The 18090-nt window shown below is 38.1% G+C and overlaps 1 protein-coding gene across 6 annotated transcripts in view; it reads right to left on the bottom strand.

Moving 5' to 3' along the window:
• COL14A1 (collagen, type XIV, alpha 1) overlaps window positions 1-18090 on the bottom strand; it is a 115003-nt gene that overhangs the window by 54822 nt on the left and 42091 nt on the right. For 4 of the 6 annotated variants that reach the window (XR_001414447.1, XM_014965421.1, XM_014965423.1 and 1 more), the window contains 9 exons: window positions 14662-14801; window positions 12949-13075; window positions 11761-11900; window positions 8522-8654; window positions 7292-7363; window positions 6370-6521; window positions 2875-3004; window positions 1726-1848; window positions 173-322 (listed from right to left, as the gene is read on the bottom strand). Coding sequence is in view for 5 of the 6 variants with exons in the window: in XM_014965421.1 (XP_014820907.1) it covers window positions 173-322; window positions 1726-1848; window positions 2875-3004; window positions 6370-6521; window positions 7292-7363; window positions 8522-8654; window positions 11761-11900; window positions 12949-13075; window positions 14662-14801 (1167 nt within the window). In the remaining variant the exon portion in view is untranslated. The remainder of the gene's footprint in view (window positions 1-172; window positions 323-1725; window positions 1849-2874; window positions 3005-6369; window positions 6522-7291; window positions 7364-8521; window positions 8655-11760; window positions 11901-12948; window positions 13076-14661; window positions 14802-18090) is intronic. The other 2 variants (XM_014965420.1, XM_014965422.1) reach the window with 1 other exon arrangement.

Raw genomic sequence — 18090 nt, 5'->3', positions numbered from 1 at the left:
AAAAAAAAAAAAAAAAAAAGAGAAAAAAAAAAAGAGACTTTCATTTCAGGAAAACAATTTGTACACAACTGAAAAAGTCTTCCATGGGAAAATTTATTCTGGGAGCTGCACAAAGCCATAGTTATAGAAAAAACAGCCTACAGAGATCTGAACAGCATGAAATCATTCTTACAGGTTTTGGCTACGCCTGTTAGGGCATCACTGAAGCCTGTTGAATATGAAGCAAATACTTTAACACTGTACTCCGTTCCACTGAAGAGATTTAGAACGAGAATGGTATTAATATCATCCCCTACAAAGGTCTCCAATGCAGGACCAGGAACTGCAAAAAATGAAATATATTAGAAAATCAGTTGCTCATCCATTGAATTAGCAGGTAGTTAAAACAAATCTTAAGACATCCAAAATTACACGTGCTCCTAAAGTTATTGCTATTTTTTTTTGTCTGTTGGTTTGGTTTTTTACCATACACAAAACCAAATTCTGCTCAGTCCTTGCACGGACAGTAGCCACAACACACTTGGGAAACTCAGCAGTGGGATTCATTAGGGCAGGGTTAGACACTGGCATCTGTTAAGAAGCTTTTGTTCTGCTTCAATGACTTACTACTGCCCTAAATAGGCAGCTGAAGATCTACTCCGTTTGATGGTGTGCCAGGACCAATGGGGGCTGGGGGGACGACAGCAGATGCCAGCCAGCAATACAGTCCCTAAGGGGTTCTTACACAACAGCATCATTTAACGCTATGCAAAAATGATAATGAAAATAGAATAGAATAAAACTTTCCCAAATCAGAACTGCAAACAGCTCCTTTGTCATCTCTCTTGGTTGTTCTGGATACACTTCAGAAAATAGGCAACAGTATTGTCTTTGGACAGTATTTTAGTCCCTTAATGGTCACATATTTGTGTCTTGCTCTTAACAGAGGACGGCGTTTTTCTCAAGAAATCTGAAGGAGCTTGTTTGCCTCGTCTAGTTCCAATTGGCAGGTGGGCAAGCGAGGCATCACACACAAAACGGGCAATGAATAAAATGGGAAGTTTCTGGGGTGAGATGTAAGGTGGGAGTAAAAGTCAACTAAAGCTTTGTTTGCATTGTAAAGGGGAAGGAAGTTGAAGGACAGCAAAACTCAGAAGAGAGGAACAGGAAGAGAGCAAAGGTAGTCTCTGAAATAAATAGAAAGAGTCATGGTAAAGTGACATAAAAGGTCAGACTGAAAGAGTTGGGTTTGATCAGCCTTAAGACGTTATGTCTGAAGTGGAATCTCACTGCTGTCTATACCTACCTAATGGGAGGGGACAGACACAGAATCTCTTTTGAGGCAAACAGGAAGATGGCAAGAGAAAATTTTGATTAGAAATTAAGATAAAGAGTTTCACAGTGAGGGTAGTCAAAAACTGGAACAAATGCTTAGAGAGGTTTTGAAATCTCCATCCTTGGAGATATTACAAACTCTACTGGACAAGGTCCAGTGAAACCTGTTCCAAGCTGGCCCTGTTTTGATCAGGGAGTTGGATCAGATGATCTCCAGAGATCCCTTCCAACCTGCATCACTCTGTGACTATGAAACTTCCATATTCAAAACCCAAGACACCTAAGTTTATAGCCCTTTCAGGGCTGTAACTGCAACTGTTAGTTTTAAGTACAAAATTCAGCAAATGATGATATCAAGACATTGAACAGTCAAAAACAAATGATAAAAAAATAATCAGTTTAAAAACTCACTGTTGATAGGTTTATAGACAATTCTGTAACCCATTGTGGGTGATGGCGGGGCATCCCAACTGATGCGTAACCTGTTGTACCATTCATCTGACACACGTAAATTCCTAGGAGCAGACAGGGGTACTAAAAAGAAATCAAACTGAGCTTTTACAAGTTTCTCTCATACAAGCACATACATAAAACTCAAGACACACACATGTAAATAGTGCAATACCCAGTACTCCCACATTTACAGGTAAAATTGCCAGGATGAAATTCATTCTTGACGTTACGTCAGTGGATTAATATTGATATATTTGAGAAAGTTATACCATGGACTAATTAGGAACTTGGTTCAGCAAACCATGAATTTTCAAATTAATTCCCAACTTTGTCCCTACATTTTATTAAAACGTAAAACAATTCACACCTTGTATTTATCTTGTTTCTTTCAATCCAAGTGCACTAAAGTTTTTAATGTATAAATCGTGCCCTTGCAAACACTTAACACACTCAAATGCAATCAAAGGAATGATTTACAAGTGATTTAAGTGTCTGCACAAATAGCATTCTATTTAGGCACAAATTATGTAAATTAGGAGAATAATTCCATAAAATTATACTATCATGACTAGCAGTGCACAATGAGATGATTTTTTTTTACCAATATACAGTAGAGAGGGAACTTAAGCTACAGCTGAGTAATCTTTTGGTACTTGGTCAGAACTCTAGAGATAATGCAATCAGTTTTATGAAAGTTCAGCAGCATTTCTAATGACCTTTAGGAAGTAATGATCTCACACAAAAGAAAATCTAACAGCACAATGGTTGGTTTGATACTATTCCAGCAGGCTTTGTTTACTTTATTTTCTACATTAGTTGGTTTGTCCTTGGTGGGCTATCTATCAAGGGCTTACCAGCTTTATTACTCAACAAGTTTCTGCAAGCTGACAGTATCTGAATATAAAATACAATCTGTCAATTAGAAGCAACCCATTGTGCATAAATCAATGAACTGAGATTAATATAAAGCTTGAGTCATGTAAGTCACGCAAAATAAGCCCACATTTATACTAAAATATATTACTACAGCCAAGGAAAAAGGGCCAAAAGAGTAAGCCTTTCTTCATGCATATCCTGGCCAAAGCCAAGCAGAAAGTTCGTACTTACAAGTTTTGCCAGGAGCTGAGACACTGACTCCTTCCCCATCAGAGTAGATGGGAGTGATGGTAACTTTGTATTCTGTGTCAGACATCAGAGGCTGAAGCAGAAGAGTATTTTGTCTCCCCGGCACCATTACCTGGATGGTCAAAGAGCCAGAAATAATCAAGCTTAACAACTGCGGCCAAAACCTTCAAATATCTTACATGATCTCTGACACCACGTTCCACTAGTATTGCTGTATCGCTTGCATTTTAAAATATTTCTGAATCTTTACGGTAAAACAAAACAAATTATCCCCCCCTTTTAACAGATCTACTAGTTATACCCGAGTCAAATAAAAAGGATAATGCACCTATGGGATAATACAGTTTTATATTAAACCTATGAGTGGCAACAGTTCCATAAACCACTGGTACTATATGGATGGTTAGAACTTAATTTTACTGTAGAGACAAAATAAAATCTTATTGTATTTATTCTTGTCATGGATATGATTGCCCAAAGCTATGTCAATTAATAAAGTTTGATACTCTTTGGGAACAGAAAATCCTCCTTCCCTTTGAGGAAGGAAAACGAATTCAGGACACTGGGAAGTATGAACTGAGCAAGCAAGAATAAAACATGTTTGTCCCATCTGCATCTAGTCTGGAGACAAGGAAATGAAGGTAGCTATTAGGAGAGGAAGTAACAGTACATCCCACAAATAGCAAAGGATCCCAAAGTGTCATGAAACATGGAAGACCCTACAGCAGAAGTCCAGCCAGGTAACCCAGCAGAAGTAGAGAAGCTGGATAAATCCTTACAGGCAGTTTTGGGTGTGCTAGAGCAAACTTTTCAAACTGCTGAAATAAGCGCTGCTCCTTTTAATATAGTACAAGATTTCCCCATAAGCAGCTATTTCTGAAACTCTTCAATAGATTACTATATTTTAGCAGAACAAAAACCAGTATCACAATAGTGGTGGCAGAGGTGTCCAAGTAAAGCCTTGCAATCTTTTAACTTGTCAGTAAAATTTTAACCTCGGAGAGCCTCCAAAGACTGAATGGGACCTAGCTCATACATGGAGGAGACATGGTAAAAAAGAGAAATCAATTTTGTTTCCAAACCTGAACTCTGAAGTGACACTGTTGGAAGCAACAGTCCCAAGATCCAACCTCATATTTTGGACCCTCCCTGGCTCGCATCCATTGTGCGAATCTATCTCCTGAGCCAGAACCTCACGTATTTGGCAAGCAGTTGAGAGACCTCTAAGGCCTTTAAACTCAAGGGGAAAAAGCAGAAACTGAGCCTAAAAGTATTTTGTAGTTTCAAAGAAGACTGATGCATGTGATGATGGCAGAGCAAAATTTTCTGAAGCATAAACTCAGAAGAGAAGGCTCTTACCAGTTTTAACGCTCCAGGATACGTTCAAACTACTTCTAATTTTGGCAAGCGATACACAGAGGGAAATTAATCTAGTACACACAGGTGTTGAGACTTGTCAAAAAAGTACTTCATTCATTGATCAAAACTGGACAAAACCATCTAGAGACATTGCATGCAATATTCCCATGCTAAACTCTTCCACACACGTACTCAAAACATACAAACCAAGTTTCTGAAAAGAGAAAAAACAACTTTTTTTTGGTTTTTAGGAGAGGAGATGCAAGCATTGAGAACTCTCTCTTTTCCACATGTGCACATCAGAGATCTTCTACAGAACAATACAGTTTTCAGCAATGAGAAACATTCTTGGCTTTAAGGAAGCAAAAAAAAGTGATCCTTCCAGCATGTACAGCACACCCAAGAACATACATACAGTTTAGGGCTTGACCCTTTAAGTAGTGAAAAAGTATTCTATTACATTTTCTAGTCCCTGATTTTCAGCCAATTGCATCAGGGATTAAAAAGCTTAATAATATTTTTATGGAAAGGGAGGAATAACTAAAATTTATATCACTGAAATCAGATCCAAAAACCTTAAGCATCCACTGTCACGCTATAGTATATTTAAGCCCAAATTCCACAAAACTTTTGGGCTCTGCTTAAGAAAGGTACTTAAACATATAAAAGCTCCCCTAAAAATTGAATGCCTGTGTCATTTTATTGACATCTGTGTTGCACCTCTCAGGCACTTGAAGCTTGATAAAATATGTTTCTTCCATTTAAAATGTGCTGGAGTATAATCTTACATCATTCTGTATTCAGTGAAATATTTATGCATGTGATTAATTTCAAAGATGAAATATGTGGTTAATCGGTTTGCTGAATTGTGCCCAATGATAACAAGACTTGAGAGTGTACTTAAAATCAAATAATTTGCAGACTTAGAGCCAAGATACCTACCTAATCTTACAATTTTATCATTTTCTTTAATGAGCTTTTGAGTTAAATCTAATATTCTTCTGATAGCCAGAATCTGAATACCTTTCTTACAGTTTTAATTTCCTTTTAAAATAATAGCTGTTGAATACTAAAACAGAACTACATTTCTATCATCCAACTAAATTTGATTAATTTTCCCAGAGCTGAAGAGTAAATCCGGGATCTGAATTTCAGACCTCTGGGCTATTGTCAGAAGAACAGCACAATTTGTGCTATTATGCTGTGCAAGTTTATAACTGTATTATATGCTATACTATCATATACTTTAGATAAATTCATAAAGCATGTTTTCCAGTCCAAAAGGAAACCACAACATTGAAAGTTCATTTTCAGATTATAGTTGACAGAAATGGCTAAAAAATAGTTTTCTACCAAGGGCTCATAAAAGATGAATGAAACCAAACTGAAAAATGACTGATTCATATTTTTCTAGAAAAACAATATTCAGTTAACACCTTTTAATATTTTTTATTGATATAGTCTGATATAGGGCTAAAAATGCCATCTGCTAGACATCAAAAAGAATATCCCATATTTTTGATAAACTGTTCTATGAATGGAAGTGAGTCACATGACAGACACAGAAGGAGAATGACACGGGGAATATTTTTGCATTCTGAGCTAACTACACAATTTAATCTCTTAAATATATCTACACAAAGCAATGTCAAAAGGGAAGGAGCAAAATTGCTGAAGAAAAAAACCCATTATTTAAGATTGTCCTGTAAAAACAGTTAAGAGTTGTTAAAACACAATCTCAGGATAGAAAAAGGCCAAGGAGTAAAAAACCTCCAAAGCAAAAAAAAAAAAAAAACCACCAATAAAAAACCCCACAAAAAAAAATCACCCCCAAAAACTTAGACAAATTTTAAATATACAAGAAAAAGATGACAGGCAGCTAGTCTTTTAACTATGACTTCTTTAAACATCTGTGTGACTGGGCCTTGATCTCACATTTGCCTGCAGTACAGCAGGTGCTACGTGATTAAAACTTTGAAGTTCAATATCACAGTAATACCAGACATGTATCCTTTACTAATTGCAACAGGAATGTCATTGAAGGAGAGTCTCCACGCTGTACTAATTATTAAACAAACTTTTCAAGCATATGAAGCCATTCACAAAACCCATACAGACCATTCTTACCGCTTCCTCAGCACGGTCACCTTTGGCAGTGAGATAGGTCACTCTGAACTGCTGAACACTGTAATCTGAAATGTCCCACATCACCCTCAGGCTTGAGGTTGTTTCATCATCTATAACAAGGTTTCTGATTCCTGTTCGAAAAACTAAAGACAAAAATATTTCATTAATATTTTTTCAACTTGATTTTTAGATTTAAAATGGTGCTAATTGTCACCAAGTAGTTGCAAGCTCTGCTGAAGTGATAGTGGCTCTGAAGATCCATGGCGGGACAACCCCATACCTCTCAGTCACCCTTGGGCTTAAGCATATAAAAACTTTAACCATGTAATATAGTTATCCTATACTGCCATTAGCATATACTATCCCATCAGCTTTGTTTATATTACTTGGCTTATGGAGCTTTAGAATAATCAAAGCTGCACTGCAGCTAGAATGCTACAAAAGAGAAATAATCCAGACCCGTTGTTACTTAAAAGTCAGTCTTTTAATTCCAGGGAAAACAAACAGAACACTCAAAACTAAACAAAATTCTGAAGAGTTTCCAAGCTCATATTTATAAAGGGAAAGAGAAAAGAGAGCTGAATTTTCCAAATTAGTCTCTGTATTTGTATGTAATATCCCTGGTATCATTCAAAGTCCCTACACTGTGTTACGGGTTGGCTCCTCATGCACACACTGGCCATATGCAGAAGGGTGGTGCAGGAGCACGGTAGCACTTTGCACCAGTGATGTCCCCTGCCTGGGACACATCCCTCCACGAGATGTTCCATGGCAGTGGGCCGACCACACTGACCATCAGGAACTGGGATTACAGTAACACCACAGCTCTCTGCCCCTAGATCTGGGTGTGCTGGTGGGGAGCCTTAGCTCTTTGCATGTCAGCGTTCAAACTGTTAACATTTGTTCTGTTTACCTGCTGTGGTGGGCTTAGAAGTTGTGGTACTGGTAGTAGACACAGTGGTTGGTAGCATGGTTGTCTCTGCAACTGAAAAACAGTACTTGGCTCACTCACAATTCAACAAGACAGAAGAAGTCACAGTATTTCTCTTGTATTTCTAACTATGACAATACAACTATGTGCTCACACCTACAAGCATCCCACACACTTCAGGCATTTCAGAGACTACAAGGGAACTATTCATTTAGTTTACTTTAGGCACGTATATTTGCAGGATTAGCACTCAGATCTACAGATAAGAGGTAATTATAAACTGTACAATTAAATAAGAATGCGTATAGTTTCCCACATTTCTGTGGGAATGACTATGCATAATGACTTCCACTTTGACCATTTCTTAAGGTTGTAAGATTAATTGAAATGAGGGCTATTTAAAGAGGCTTCACTTCTGTCCAAGTCAAAACCAGAAAGTACACTCAGCACCTCGGGGCAATATCAGCATCAGCTGGAGAGGTAACAGCTTCTTGTCTTAACAGAAGGTTCAAGATGAAGTCTGCAATTAAATTCCTAAGCTTGAAATGAACTTTTGAATTTACCATGAAAACTAGAGTTGTTTACTTAACCAAGTTACTATCTGTGAAAAGAGAGCAATCAACCTGAAATGCTGGCCACTGTTTTGATTATTAACTATAAAATATACTGTACATAATTTTCAAGTTCTATCTTTGTTACTTCCATGTTAATGACACAGGATGCCTGTGTAAGCTACTTTTTGAACCACTATTTCAGCCAAGGCTGAATTCATCTCTAGTGAGTATAAATTACATAAACAAGAAAGGAAAGGGTATATTGTAAATGCCAAAGATCTGAAAGTAAATTCTTATAAATTATTTACTTTACAACATTTATTCCCTCCCCGCAAAATCCAATGTATCTTCTCATAAGGAACCTTGGTTAAAGACTGAATATTGAAATGTAGGACGGAAGAATATCTACCCAGATCCAAAGTTTATTAATACCACAGCTCAAGATAAGGAACCAAACCATTATTTTGACTCGGTGCCTTCTACCACAGAGTATTAAATAAGAAAAGCAAAAAATACAGTCAGCAAAGCCCTGGTGCTAAACCACATTCTTCAATATTATAGCTACCCAAAGATGGACTATAGTTTAAATATAATATATATGCATTAAAATTAAATCCCTTAAACATCTCTAAGAATTACAATCAAGAGTTTATCTTACATGTAGCTCCAAGGACAGCAACAGCTTCACTTTCCGTTTCATCGTCAAAAACTGCCAGTAAAGAAACTTCATATTCTGTGTTGGGCAACAAACCTTCAATAACGTGACTGTCTGCATCTCCATTTATGACAACCTAAGAAACACAGCAAGATTAAAGAAAATCAGTTCTGCGTTTGATTGATTTATAGGAATTGACTGAAATGAAAGAAAGAAAATGGATCCTCCTTTAAAATAAATGAAATCTGCACTCAAATCGGCCCAAAGAATTTATTAACTATGTTGAAACAAAAGTACATCCAGAGTACACCTGGAAAAAACACTGTTAAGAATACTTAATATTTATTTATTATTTTATGGTTGGCTTGATTATTCTAATGTGTAGTCTTTTACGTTCACCCACAACTAATTAATTGCTAAAGCTGACCATATTAATTTCATTTGAAAATCACTAAAATTCAAAATATTCATCCATGAAAGCAACATAACAGCGTAGAATAACTTTCATTAATATTTCTACCATCCAACCATTGTTATGACAAATATATTCAGCATCTCCATAGGCTTACAAAATGCTGTTTCTATACCAGAATTATAATCCAAGCTATGGTTCCACACATTTGAATACGACTTGAAAGAACATTTGCTGCAGACTTGGGGATTAGGGGAGATGGGCTGATGAGAAGTTTGCTATATGGTGCAATATTTTAAATAGTAATTTTCCTTATTTCTACCTATGACAGCAGCAGAAAATTCATGTATGTGCATTGCTAAGTGTAAGCAGAAGGTTTCACTTCAGATTTTTGTGTGTTTCATTTATTTTATTGGAAGGGATCAACAGATGGGCAGGAGTTGGAGCTAAAGGGCGTGTAAAGCAGAATGCGAGGGGCCTGAGCAGTAATCCTGGTGAAATGGGTTGACTGGTTTTGGGAATAGTTTTTAGGTTACACACGCAGATACTACAATAAAACAACCTTTCTCTGGGGTAACACCGGCAAGTTTTTAAAGTTGGCCACTGTATAAACAGAGTCAAAATAAGACTTATAATGGCAACCAAGCAATAGATATATGCTGCATAAAATCTACTAGCAGAAACAGTGAACCACACTTTATCCTTTTAATTACCACAGATTTCCTGAGTTGGTTCTGGGGAAGAGGGACCCACAAAACAATCACAGACCTTCTGAACTCAGATACAGAAAACAAAAGCAGAAAGAAATGAGTTGGGGCCATGCCTTCCACAACTATCAAATAATGAATTAGGCATCCCATGCTGCATGCTTTCTGGCACAGATTTTCTTGGGAAAATTTCAGGAACAAGCTTCAGTGAATCTAGCTGTATGCTAAGTAGGTATAAGTAATACCTTCCTTTCCAATTCCCTGGAGCCTCGAGTCGATATATCAAATCATTATAAGAGATCTATACATAGTTACTATCTTACACGACTTTGGCATACTTTCTGAAGCATAACTTCCATCACCCTCCACTCCCTGCTAATTTAGCCCACAGAGAAGACCACAAAAAAGAACACAAAAGTGCTGAACTTTTAAGCGGAGAGGACAAATAACAGAAGCACAAACAGTAACAAGCACACAAGTGTAACAGCATGCCTCCTCTGCTATAACCTAGAAACAAAAGGTTGCTCTTACATTTATTCTGGCTCTTTAGTGCTAACACCCCACTAAACGCTCCTCACCCATCAGCAGTGGGGGTGAAGTAAGCTGAGAGGGGTGTAAGTCTCACCGCCACCCCCTGACCCCACTCAGCTAATTGGCAAGTTGGGTCTTGGGAGAAAGACGGAGGGAGCGCATGTCATTTCTCTGCATGACTGATCGCTTAGCTGGGAAAGAAGCTTAGGGAGGCAACAGCCCGGAGGTATTGTGCTATCCTAGGCCTGACCCCATTAGAGAGGTCATGCAAGGAGAACAAGAAAGCAGCTCGGGTATTTTTAATATTTCAATGTACTAAAATATTAGGGCCTCCAGCAGTTCTTAGCGAATACAATGAACAAGTGGAACCTCAACAGTTCAAGTATTTCTTGACCATTAATTCTCAGACTCAAAGAACACAGATATCATAAATCTCACTTAAAAATGCACATGGCTTGAAGGGATTCACTGACAGCTACTCACTGGAACTTAAACAGAAACTAATCAGTTCACCTACTGCAGGAGAAAATTCTGGGGGATGACCTGTGTCCACTCACTCATCTACCAACTACTTTTTCCCCGGTCATCCCTGTAATTTCTTTCTTCTTTGCATGACTACCTCTCGCCAGGTGAAAGGGAGGAAAGAATCAGGCTAAGCTAAATTTACAGAGAAAATGCCACATAACTTAAGCAGGAATGATTGCTTTCTGCCCTAATGGGTGACAAAACGATCCATGAAACCTGGGGCCAGGTGGGAAATGTCATCTTCACCACACCAAGTTCTGCCCCCAGATAAACAGTTTGCAGATGTGGCTTCTCTTCACAGTGCTGATGCCAAAATAACAAGATGTTTGAGAAAGACATTAAAGATTAAGGAGGACAAAAGAAGCCAAAAGAATGAGGAAAGAAAGAAAGAAAGTGAAAGAGGAAATGAGACAGACTACGAAAAATGGAAATTTGGGAAAGGGAGAATAAGTGTCTGTCTATTTCTACTTGGAAAAAGAGAATAAACCAGGAAAAGCTAAAGCCATGAAAAATCATTTAAAAATTCAAACTGATGAAAATGGCACTATGGAGAAGACAGACAAGGGCATAGAGCAAAAATTACACCACGAAGGAGAAAAAGAGAAAGAACCATAAAGAGGAATAAAGGATAAATCTAATAAATTAACTATGTTTCAACTTTTCCCTTTGTGACATTACGTAGCTAAGGCTTCACATGTAATTTTACTGTGGCCAGCACATTAGACAGATGTGGAGCCTTATGTGAGTATATCGCTGCTCTGGCTCAGTTACTCTCATCATCTTCACAACAAAGTGAAGAATATGAACCTCTAAAAACTGAAGTAGCTCTGTGGCAGTTGGCACATTACAGATTAGATTGATTATTCACAAAATGTCTCCCGTTTCCTCCCTTCCTCTTCAAAAATAAACTAGAATATTGGTTTGATTCTGGCTTAGAGAGCTTTGCACTGGGGCAGATTCTTCTGTAAGTCAACTGGCTATATTAAATTGGCAAAAGTTGCAGCCCAGGTGTCCTCAGAATGGAATTCTCTCTTCCATTTCACACCCTCAAAGTCATGGCAACTTACCTCTTCAGAATCCCCCCCGTCCAAAGGAATCCATGCCAATCTGTAAAAAGCAATATCTGAGGAGGTGGGCTTCCAGCTGACCCTAAAACTATCTGTTGATGCTTCATCAATTTCCAAATGCTGGGGAGCTGGAACTCTTTCTGCAAAATATTAGGCAAAAGAAAAGTGAGAATAAATTATTCTCTGAGACTTGCATAGATGGCAATATCAAGCACGTACCATTTTACTCGCAGTTTGTTACAAAGAGTATAACATGGGAGATAGATAAAGACACTACAAATTCTTTGTACACTTATTTGTACTTAGGGAAGTGGTTTTGTAGTGGGGGGATCAGAGTACGCACAATACATGCTCGTTATCTACTCCAATTGAACAAGCTTCCTTGTCCTCTCTCCTCTGAAGGAGCTCAATGCAACTCCATCTCCTTTGCTCGGAGCTCTGTGTATCACGCTCTTTTCTTTTCCTCTACCTCAAAGCAAAGTCCTAATCTTTGCCCTTTCCAGAGACTCTGAGTGCATTTCCTTTTGTTCTGTGCATGTATATTCTCCTTCCTCCTCCACCTCATGTTTCTCTTTCCTCTGTCAAAGTCCTTCTCTTCCCATCGTTATGTTCAAAAGCATCACTAAATGTCATCAGCCATTTGTTTAATACCCAGCTTGCACAACTACAGCTACAGAAACCATATCTGCCCTAAATAGACTACAGGAGCCTCAAATGTATTCTGTTTTCTCCTCCGGTGTTCCAGTTTCTCAGTATGTATATAAGGTTCTACTGTTTATCGCCTAGATCATTCACTGGTTAAACATACAATTCACAATTCATCTCACTTCAGCTGGAGAGACAAATGCCATCACATTGAATGATGCTTCAGAAAACTGGGGAGACAAACGCTTTACTACCTAACTGCAATAAAAGATGCTTTAAGGATTGTGGAAAGACTTAAGAAATGAACTTAATCCACGGAAATGTTTTCACTATGTCAAGAGATTACTCCCATGAGTTAGGATGCGATTGGCCCCGTAACAGGGGAGCAAAGAAGCTGAAAACTCCAATGAGAATAACAGAAAGCATTCCATACATCTGAATTCACAGCCAGAGACACTTGCTGTTACTGGTCTTACTTTCCAGTAAAGTAAGAGAGTATAAAAATTCTTCTTGGAAAGCCCTCAAAAGTTCTGCAATACTTACTTGTGGTAAAGCTGCCAGTAAGTGGTTCAGATTGTCCTTCATCATACAGGGAGAAAATAGCAACAGTGTACTCTGTAAGGGATGTCAGGCTTTTTAGAGTATGGGTTGAAACACGACCAACCTCCACCTAGAGAAAGCATAATTTGCAATAGATATTGATCACATGCTTTACACTACCAGTGTACGAATTTCTACTGGGTAACAAGGATACAGAAAAAAAATGTCATGCAACTAGTACAGAAATTTTGTGGAAGCTATGAACAAGTATTAATTCAGGGCCACAAAAGCTGAGAAAAATCAATTAATGTAGACAAACTAGAGAAAAGGAAAATTTTGTGTATGAACAACTAGGGAAAAGGAGAATTCAGCCTTAGTAAGCCTAACTCAGTAACGTCTTAGCACTGCGTGTTCAGGAACCCAGAAGGAGAAGAAACTTTTGGGGCTATTGAACCTAGTCCCTTATCATGGATAATCATTGCAAAAACCACTATGTTTAACATTTTTCAAGAGGAAAAATTGACAGTTTCATCTGGTCTCTATCCAGACTGCAGATAACATGACTTTGCCAGGGACGTAAAACTCAAAGCTGTATAAACTGACAATTTCTCAGTCCAACTATTCAGTCATATTAGCTCAGCACCACAGGGGAAATGCTACCAACGCAAAGCAAACACAAAAGTGCCACCTGCTCTTTGAACAGATGTAAAGGAAATAGGTAGATAAAAACCTACTGAGCATTCACTTGCGCTATGAAGTATAATATCACAAGCCTGAGATATTCAAATACCATTCTGATGAGTACTGCCAGACATATTATCTATACTAAGGGTAATCAACAGAAAGAGGTCAAATGATTTGTAATTTTTTTTTTAAGGGATGTAACAGAAAGAAAAGACACAAAATATTGCACAGGTATGCTCTCTTCTAAACTCAGGAACAGTTTCTTCAGATTTAATACAAATATTCCATCTTGTATGGATGAAAAGCCAGAATGTCCCAGAAGAAACATAATTACACGTAACTCCTACTAAGGACTTTTTTGGAAGGCTAAGTTATCCATGACTACTTATTTTATAAGGAACCTGGCCTCTTATAATAATTGGACCCACTTCAATTATTTTTTTTAAACTTTTTCTGTATTTTTTCATATTTCTGAATATCATTCCATCCCATCACAGAATTAATGATGCTAAAAAATATTATAAAGCACTTTTAGTAACAAGCCATTACTAAATATTGCATAAGTAAATTATTAAATGCAAGACTCAAAGTTAAAACACCTTGGTATCATCATTGGTTTGCAATATATAATTAAAGCTATAATTGTTAAGAAAACGGGGCAAAGGCTCCAGATGGTCTTTTTGAATGAGCTTAAGTCCATGACTTGTTGACTGAATCAAGAATAAATAATTCCATACCCATACATTTAGTCAAGATCTTGCACCTACAAACCTTCCTTCAGTTTATCTGCGCCAGCAATGACTGTTCTAGTACGCAAGAAGCTCAGAGTCCTGTCCCCCACACAAAGGATCCACTCCAAACATATACGCAATACCAAACAAACTCTTGGTGGCACTAAGTTTCAGAATTCTTCAGCAACTCTTTTGTTACAGCTTGCAAGGTAGCCTTTGTTCATAGAAGTTATACTTAATAATTACAGAAGTTTTGGGAGGTCTGAGATTGGTTAAGGGAAAGGAGGAGCTAATAATTTACCTCATTTGTTTCTGTTCCATCTGTTTTAACATACATGATGCGATAGCCATTTACATTTTTGGAAGCAGGATCCCACGTTAGCTTAGCACTACTGTGTCCAACATCAGAAAATTTCAAGTTTGCTGGTGGACTTAGAGGCACTTGGAAAGGAAAGAGACAAAACCATGAAAGTGATGCCAGGTTTTAGCTGTGAAGTTTTTCATGTCTTGAAAAGAAACATCACATTTTCCATTATAAAATGCATATTACCAATATTTATATTAAAATATTATATTTATATTAAAAGACCTGTACAAAAGAGTGACACAAGTACTTAAAGGCAGGTAAAATGTCTTAGTTTTTGCTGAAACAGAATTTTCAGTCTTGCTAAGTGCATCTCAAATCATACAGAAAAAGAAAGAAATGACATTATTGTTCATAGCAGATATCATAGCAAGATCTAACCTCCACAATACTTAAAATAAATTTGTGTAAATCAGTTTAATTCAAATAGATCTTTAATCTATATACATTTGTTTTCTCTGAGTATCCCAGAAAAATATTTCATGACAGTAGTATTTTGGCAAAAAAACTTTCTGAATCCTAGACATCCCTAAAAGAAATATCTCAGAAGATCTCCAAAGATGCTAATTGCTACTTTTTTTAACCTCTGCTTAACCTTTCCTCTTTTGTTACACAAAGAAGCTGTTTCATAACAGCAACTCCAGTTAAAGACATGTTTATATACTATATATTACTTGACTGTCGTGAGCTGAAGGAAAACAAGGTCATGCAAGACGGAGTCTCAGATTGCAGCCACTTTTCTTTCACACCAGAGAAAGCATTTTGTGCCGTCTGTTTCTCTCAGCAGTAGGTTCTGTATTAGCCCAACATCTGCTAATTTCCTCAGATTTGTAAAACCTTTCTCCATCCATCCTGCCCTCACACACACACTCCTCACCAATCCGTGCGGACAGATAAATATCAGCACTTCAGAAGCTGTTTCCCCTCACACAAGAGCACATGAGGAAAAGCAAAAGATAAACCCCCCCATATATTATGTGGGATCTTTATTCAGGCCATATATTAACTCGGAATTTGCAAGCGAACGCCTAACCAGCTCAGAAACAGTCAAGTCGACTTGGCTATGAGGAGAGAGAAGATGGGAACACATTGGAATTGTATTAGATGGGTTTGCCACACTTTCTGGCATTCAGTATATTCCTCAGAGTCTAGTGAAGGGAGTATCACGTGCTGGCTTTCCTTTCTACTTTCTGTCAGTTGTGGAATGCACTTCGTTTCACCATCCAGGCCATACCACAAAATGCTTCAGTCTCAGCTTTTTTCCTTTTGGAAACAATCTCCTGACAGCGTTGCTCTCACCCAGACAGGCAGTCCTGCTGCCACAGTTACGGGATATTTACAGTGAGTCTTGGATAAATCCTCGCCCCAAAAAGAAACCCCACCCCAGAATGAGCTTGCTGATCCTGCCTCTGTTTGGCACAGAGAAAGGTTTCGCTACAGCAACTGAGATGATACAGCGTGTAGAGTAATATTATTTACTAAACACAGAATATCAGATACTAGATGTAATACTACTGCAAATTAGGCAGATCGCTCTCCAGGCAGATATATCCTCCAGGAAGAAAATACTAGGTAGATATTCATTAGCTGGAAGCCAGAAATAATCACACTGAAAGGAAAAAAAAAAAAAAAAAAAAAAAAAAAAAAAAAAAAAAAAACACAGAGCAGGTGTTTAGCCAGTCAATTAATTTATATGGCTTCTAGCACAGCACAGGGCATTAACACTACCCCGGCACTGCACACAGGTGGCAGGGTGCATGTTTGGGAGGCGGGCAAGCAGCAAGACATACTGTGAATTTTCTCCCTGAGCAACACGATTACAGAAACAACTGCAAATAACTTTGTGCTGATCCCCAGCGATGCATTCAGCAGTCCCTAATCTTCCAAATGTCTGCCTATGTGGTGGTATGAAAACTATGGCATTCCTTCAGCCCTCACCTATGGAGACACATCTGGGCTTTTCTATTGATTCTTTATTTATGGGTTTCTGTTTGAGCACAATGAAAAGGGAGTCAAATGAAGATCACTAATGCAATCCTGAGAACGCAAGAAGATACGGAAACACTGGCAGGACATACCAACAAAAGACACACTACACATATTTCCACCTGGAGTTTTAAAAGTGCTTTTCAAGCACGCACATTTATAAGAGAGGGAAACTGAGGCCCGAGGTGAAACAATTTGACCATGCCATGTAGCAGGGACAACAGCTGAACTCAGATGTCCTGCCTCAATTCTCCACATAAGCTCCAGGAGCCTTGGTTTCACATGTGAAACTCTAAAAGCTTAATTGAGAGGCTGCGTTTCCCCTGGAGTGGAATCAAATGAAACACTCAAGCTAGACACTCAAGTAGGCTTACTGGGGTTTAATATTTTTCCTAGAACTTTTTTTTTTTTTTTTTTTTTTTTTTTTTTTTTTTTTTTTAAAAAAAAAAAAAAAAAAAAAAAAAAAAAAAAAAAAAAAAGGAAAAAAAGTAGTTTAAATCTGAATCCAGACAGGGAAGACACTAGAATTGAACACTGACCATAGGGACAGGTGGGCTCACCAACAGCTTTCTTTTCTCCCAGATTGCCCCTGATCAGAAGGCTGTTAGAAGAGACTTTATTTGAATAGCTGCATATGGAAGGTTAGAATCAACCTTGTTTCATATTACAGTGCTAAAGACCAGTAAGAGTTGCCTGCATTGAGCCACCCTAAAAATAAAGGAAGGTTGCAGGGTAGTCAGGTTTTTTTTTCATTCTGGTCTGGTAACAGCAGTGATGATGGGCTGACTAACATATGTTACTAGCTTCTGTGATCAAACACTGCGGTCACGAATCCTCAGCCTGTGCCAATGCATCTGGAATTTGCATGTGATCTTCCATCCAGTGTGTCAGCCAGGTTTAGAGCTGTGCAGCCTCCAAGATCATACGACGTAAAGTGAATTCAGGCTGGCACAGTATTAAACTACATAAACTACTGTTTAGGATAAATAAAAACCTTATATTCAGCAGATATTGACCAAAAGCAAGGGGGGGTGGAAGGAGGAGGAATGAGAGACTGTCATGGTTTCAGCTTGAATGGGGTTCACTTTCTTGCTAGTTGCTGGCTGGGGTTAAATCACGACAGAGACAAAGAGAAGGAGAAAGGGACAGAGGGAAAAGTAGTCAAAGATTTGATTCTCCAAGTGTTAAGACTCTTCTACATTCATTTCAAGTACACAAACATGCCCAGGTTGCAGTAGTTTGCTATTGGCACTTGTCTGTCTACAAGTGTCCTCTCCAAGCTGAGCCAGTTCAAACAGCATTCCTAGAGCTTTTTCCACCATTAGTTCCTGACCTTACAAGCAATTGCTCTTCTTTTTCTTAGCACTCACATGCCTGAGC

This window comes from Calidris pugnax, unplaced genomic scaffold (genome assembly GCF_001431845.1).
Source record: "Calidris pugnax isolate Ruff unplaced genomic scaffold, ASM143184v1 scaffold41, whole genome shotgun sequence".
Lineage (NCBI taxonomy): Eukaryota > Metazoa > Chordata > Aves > Charadriiformes > Scolopacidae > Calidris > Calidris pugnax.
The sequence above is the reverse complement of the archived record's forward strand: the minus strand, read 5'-3'. Positions and strand labels throughout refer to the sequence as shown.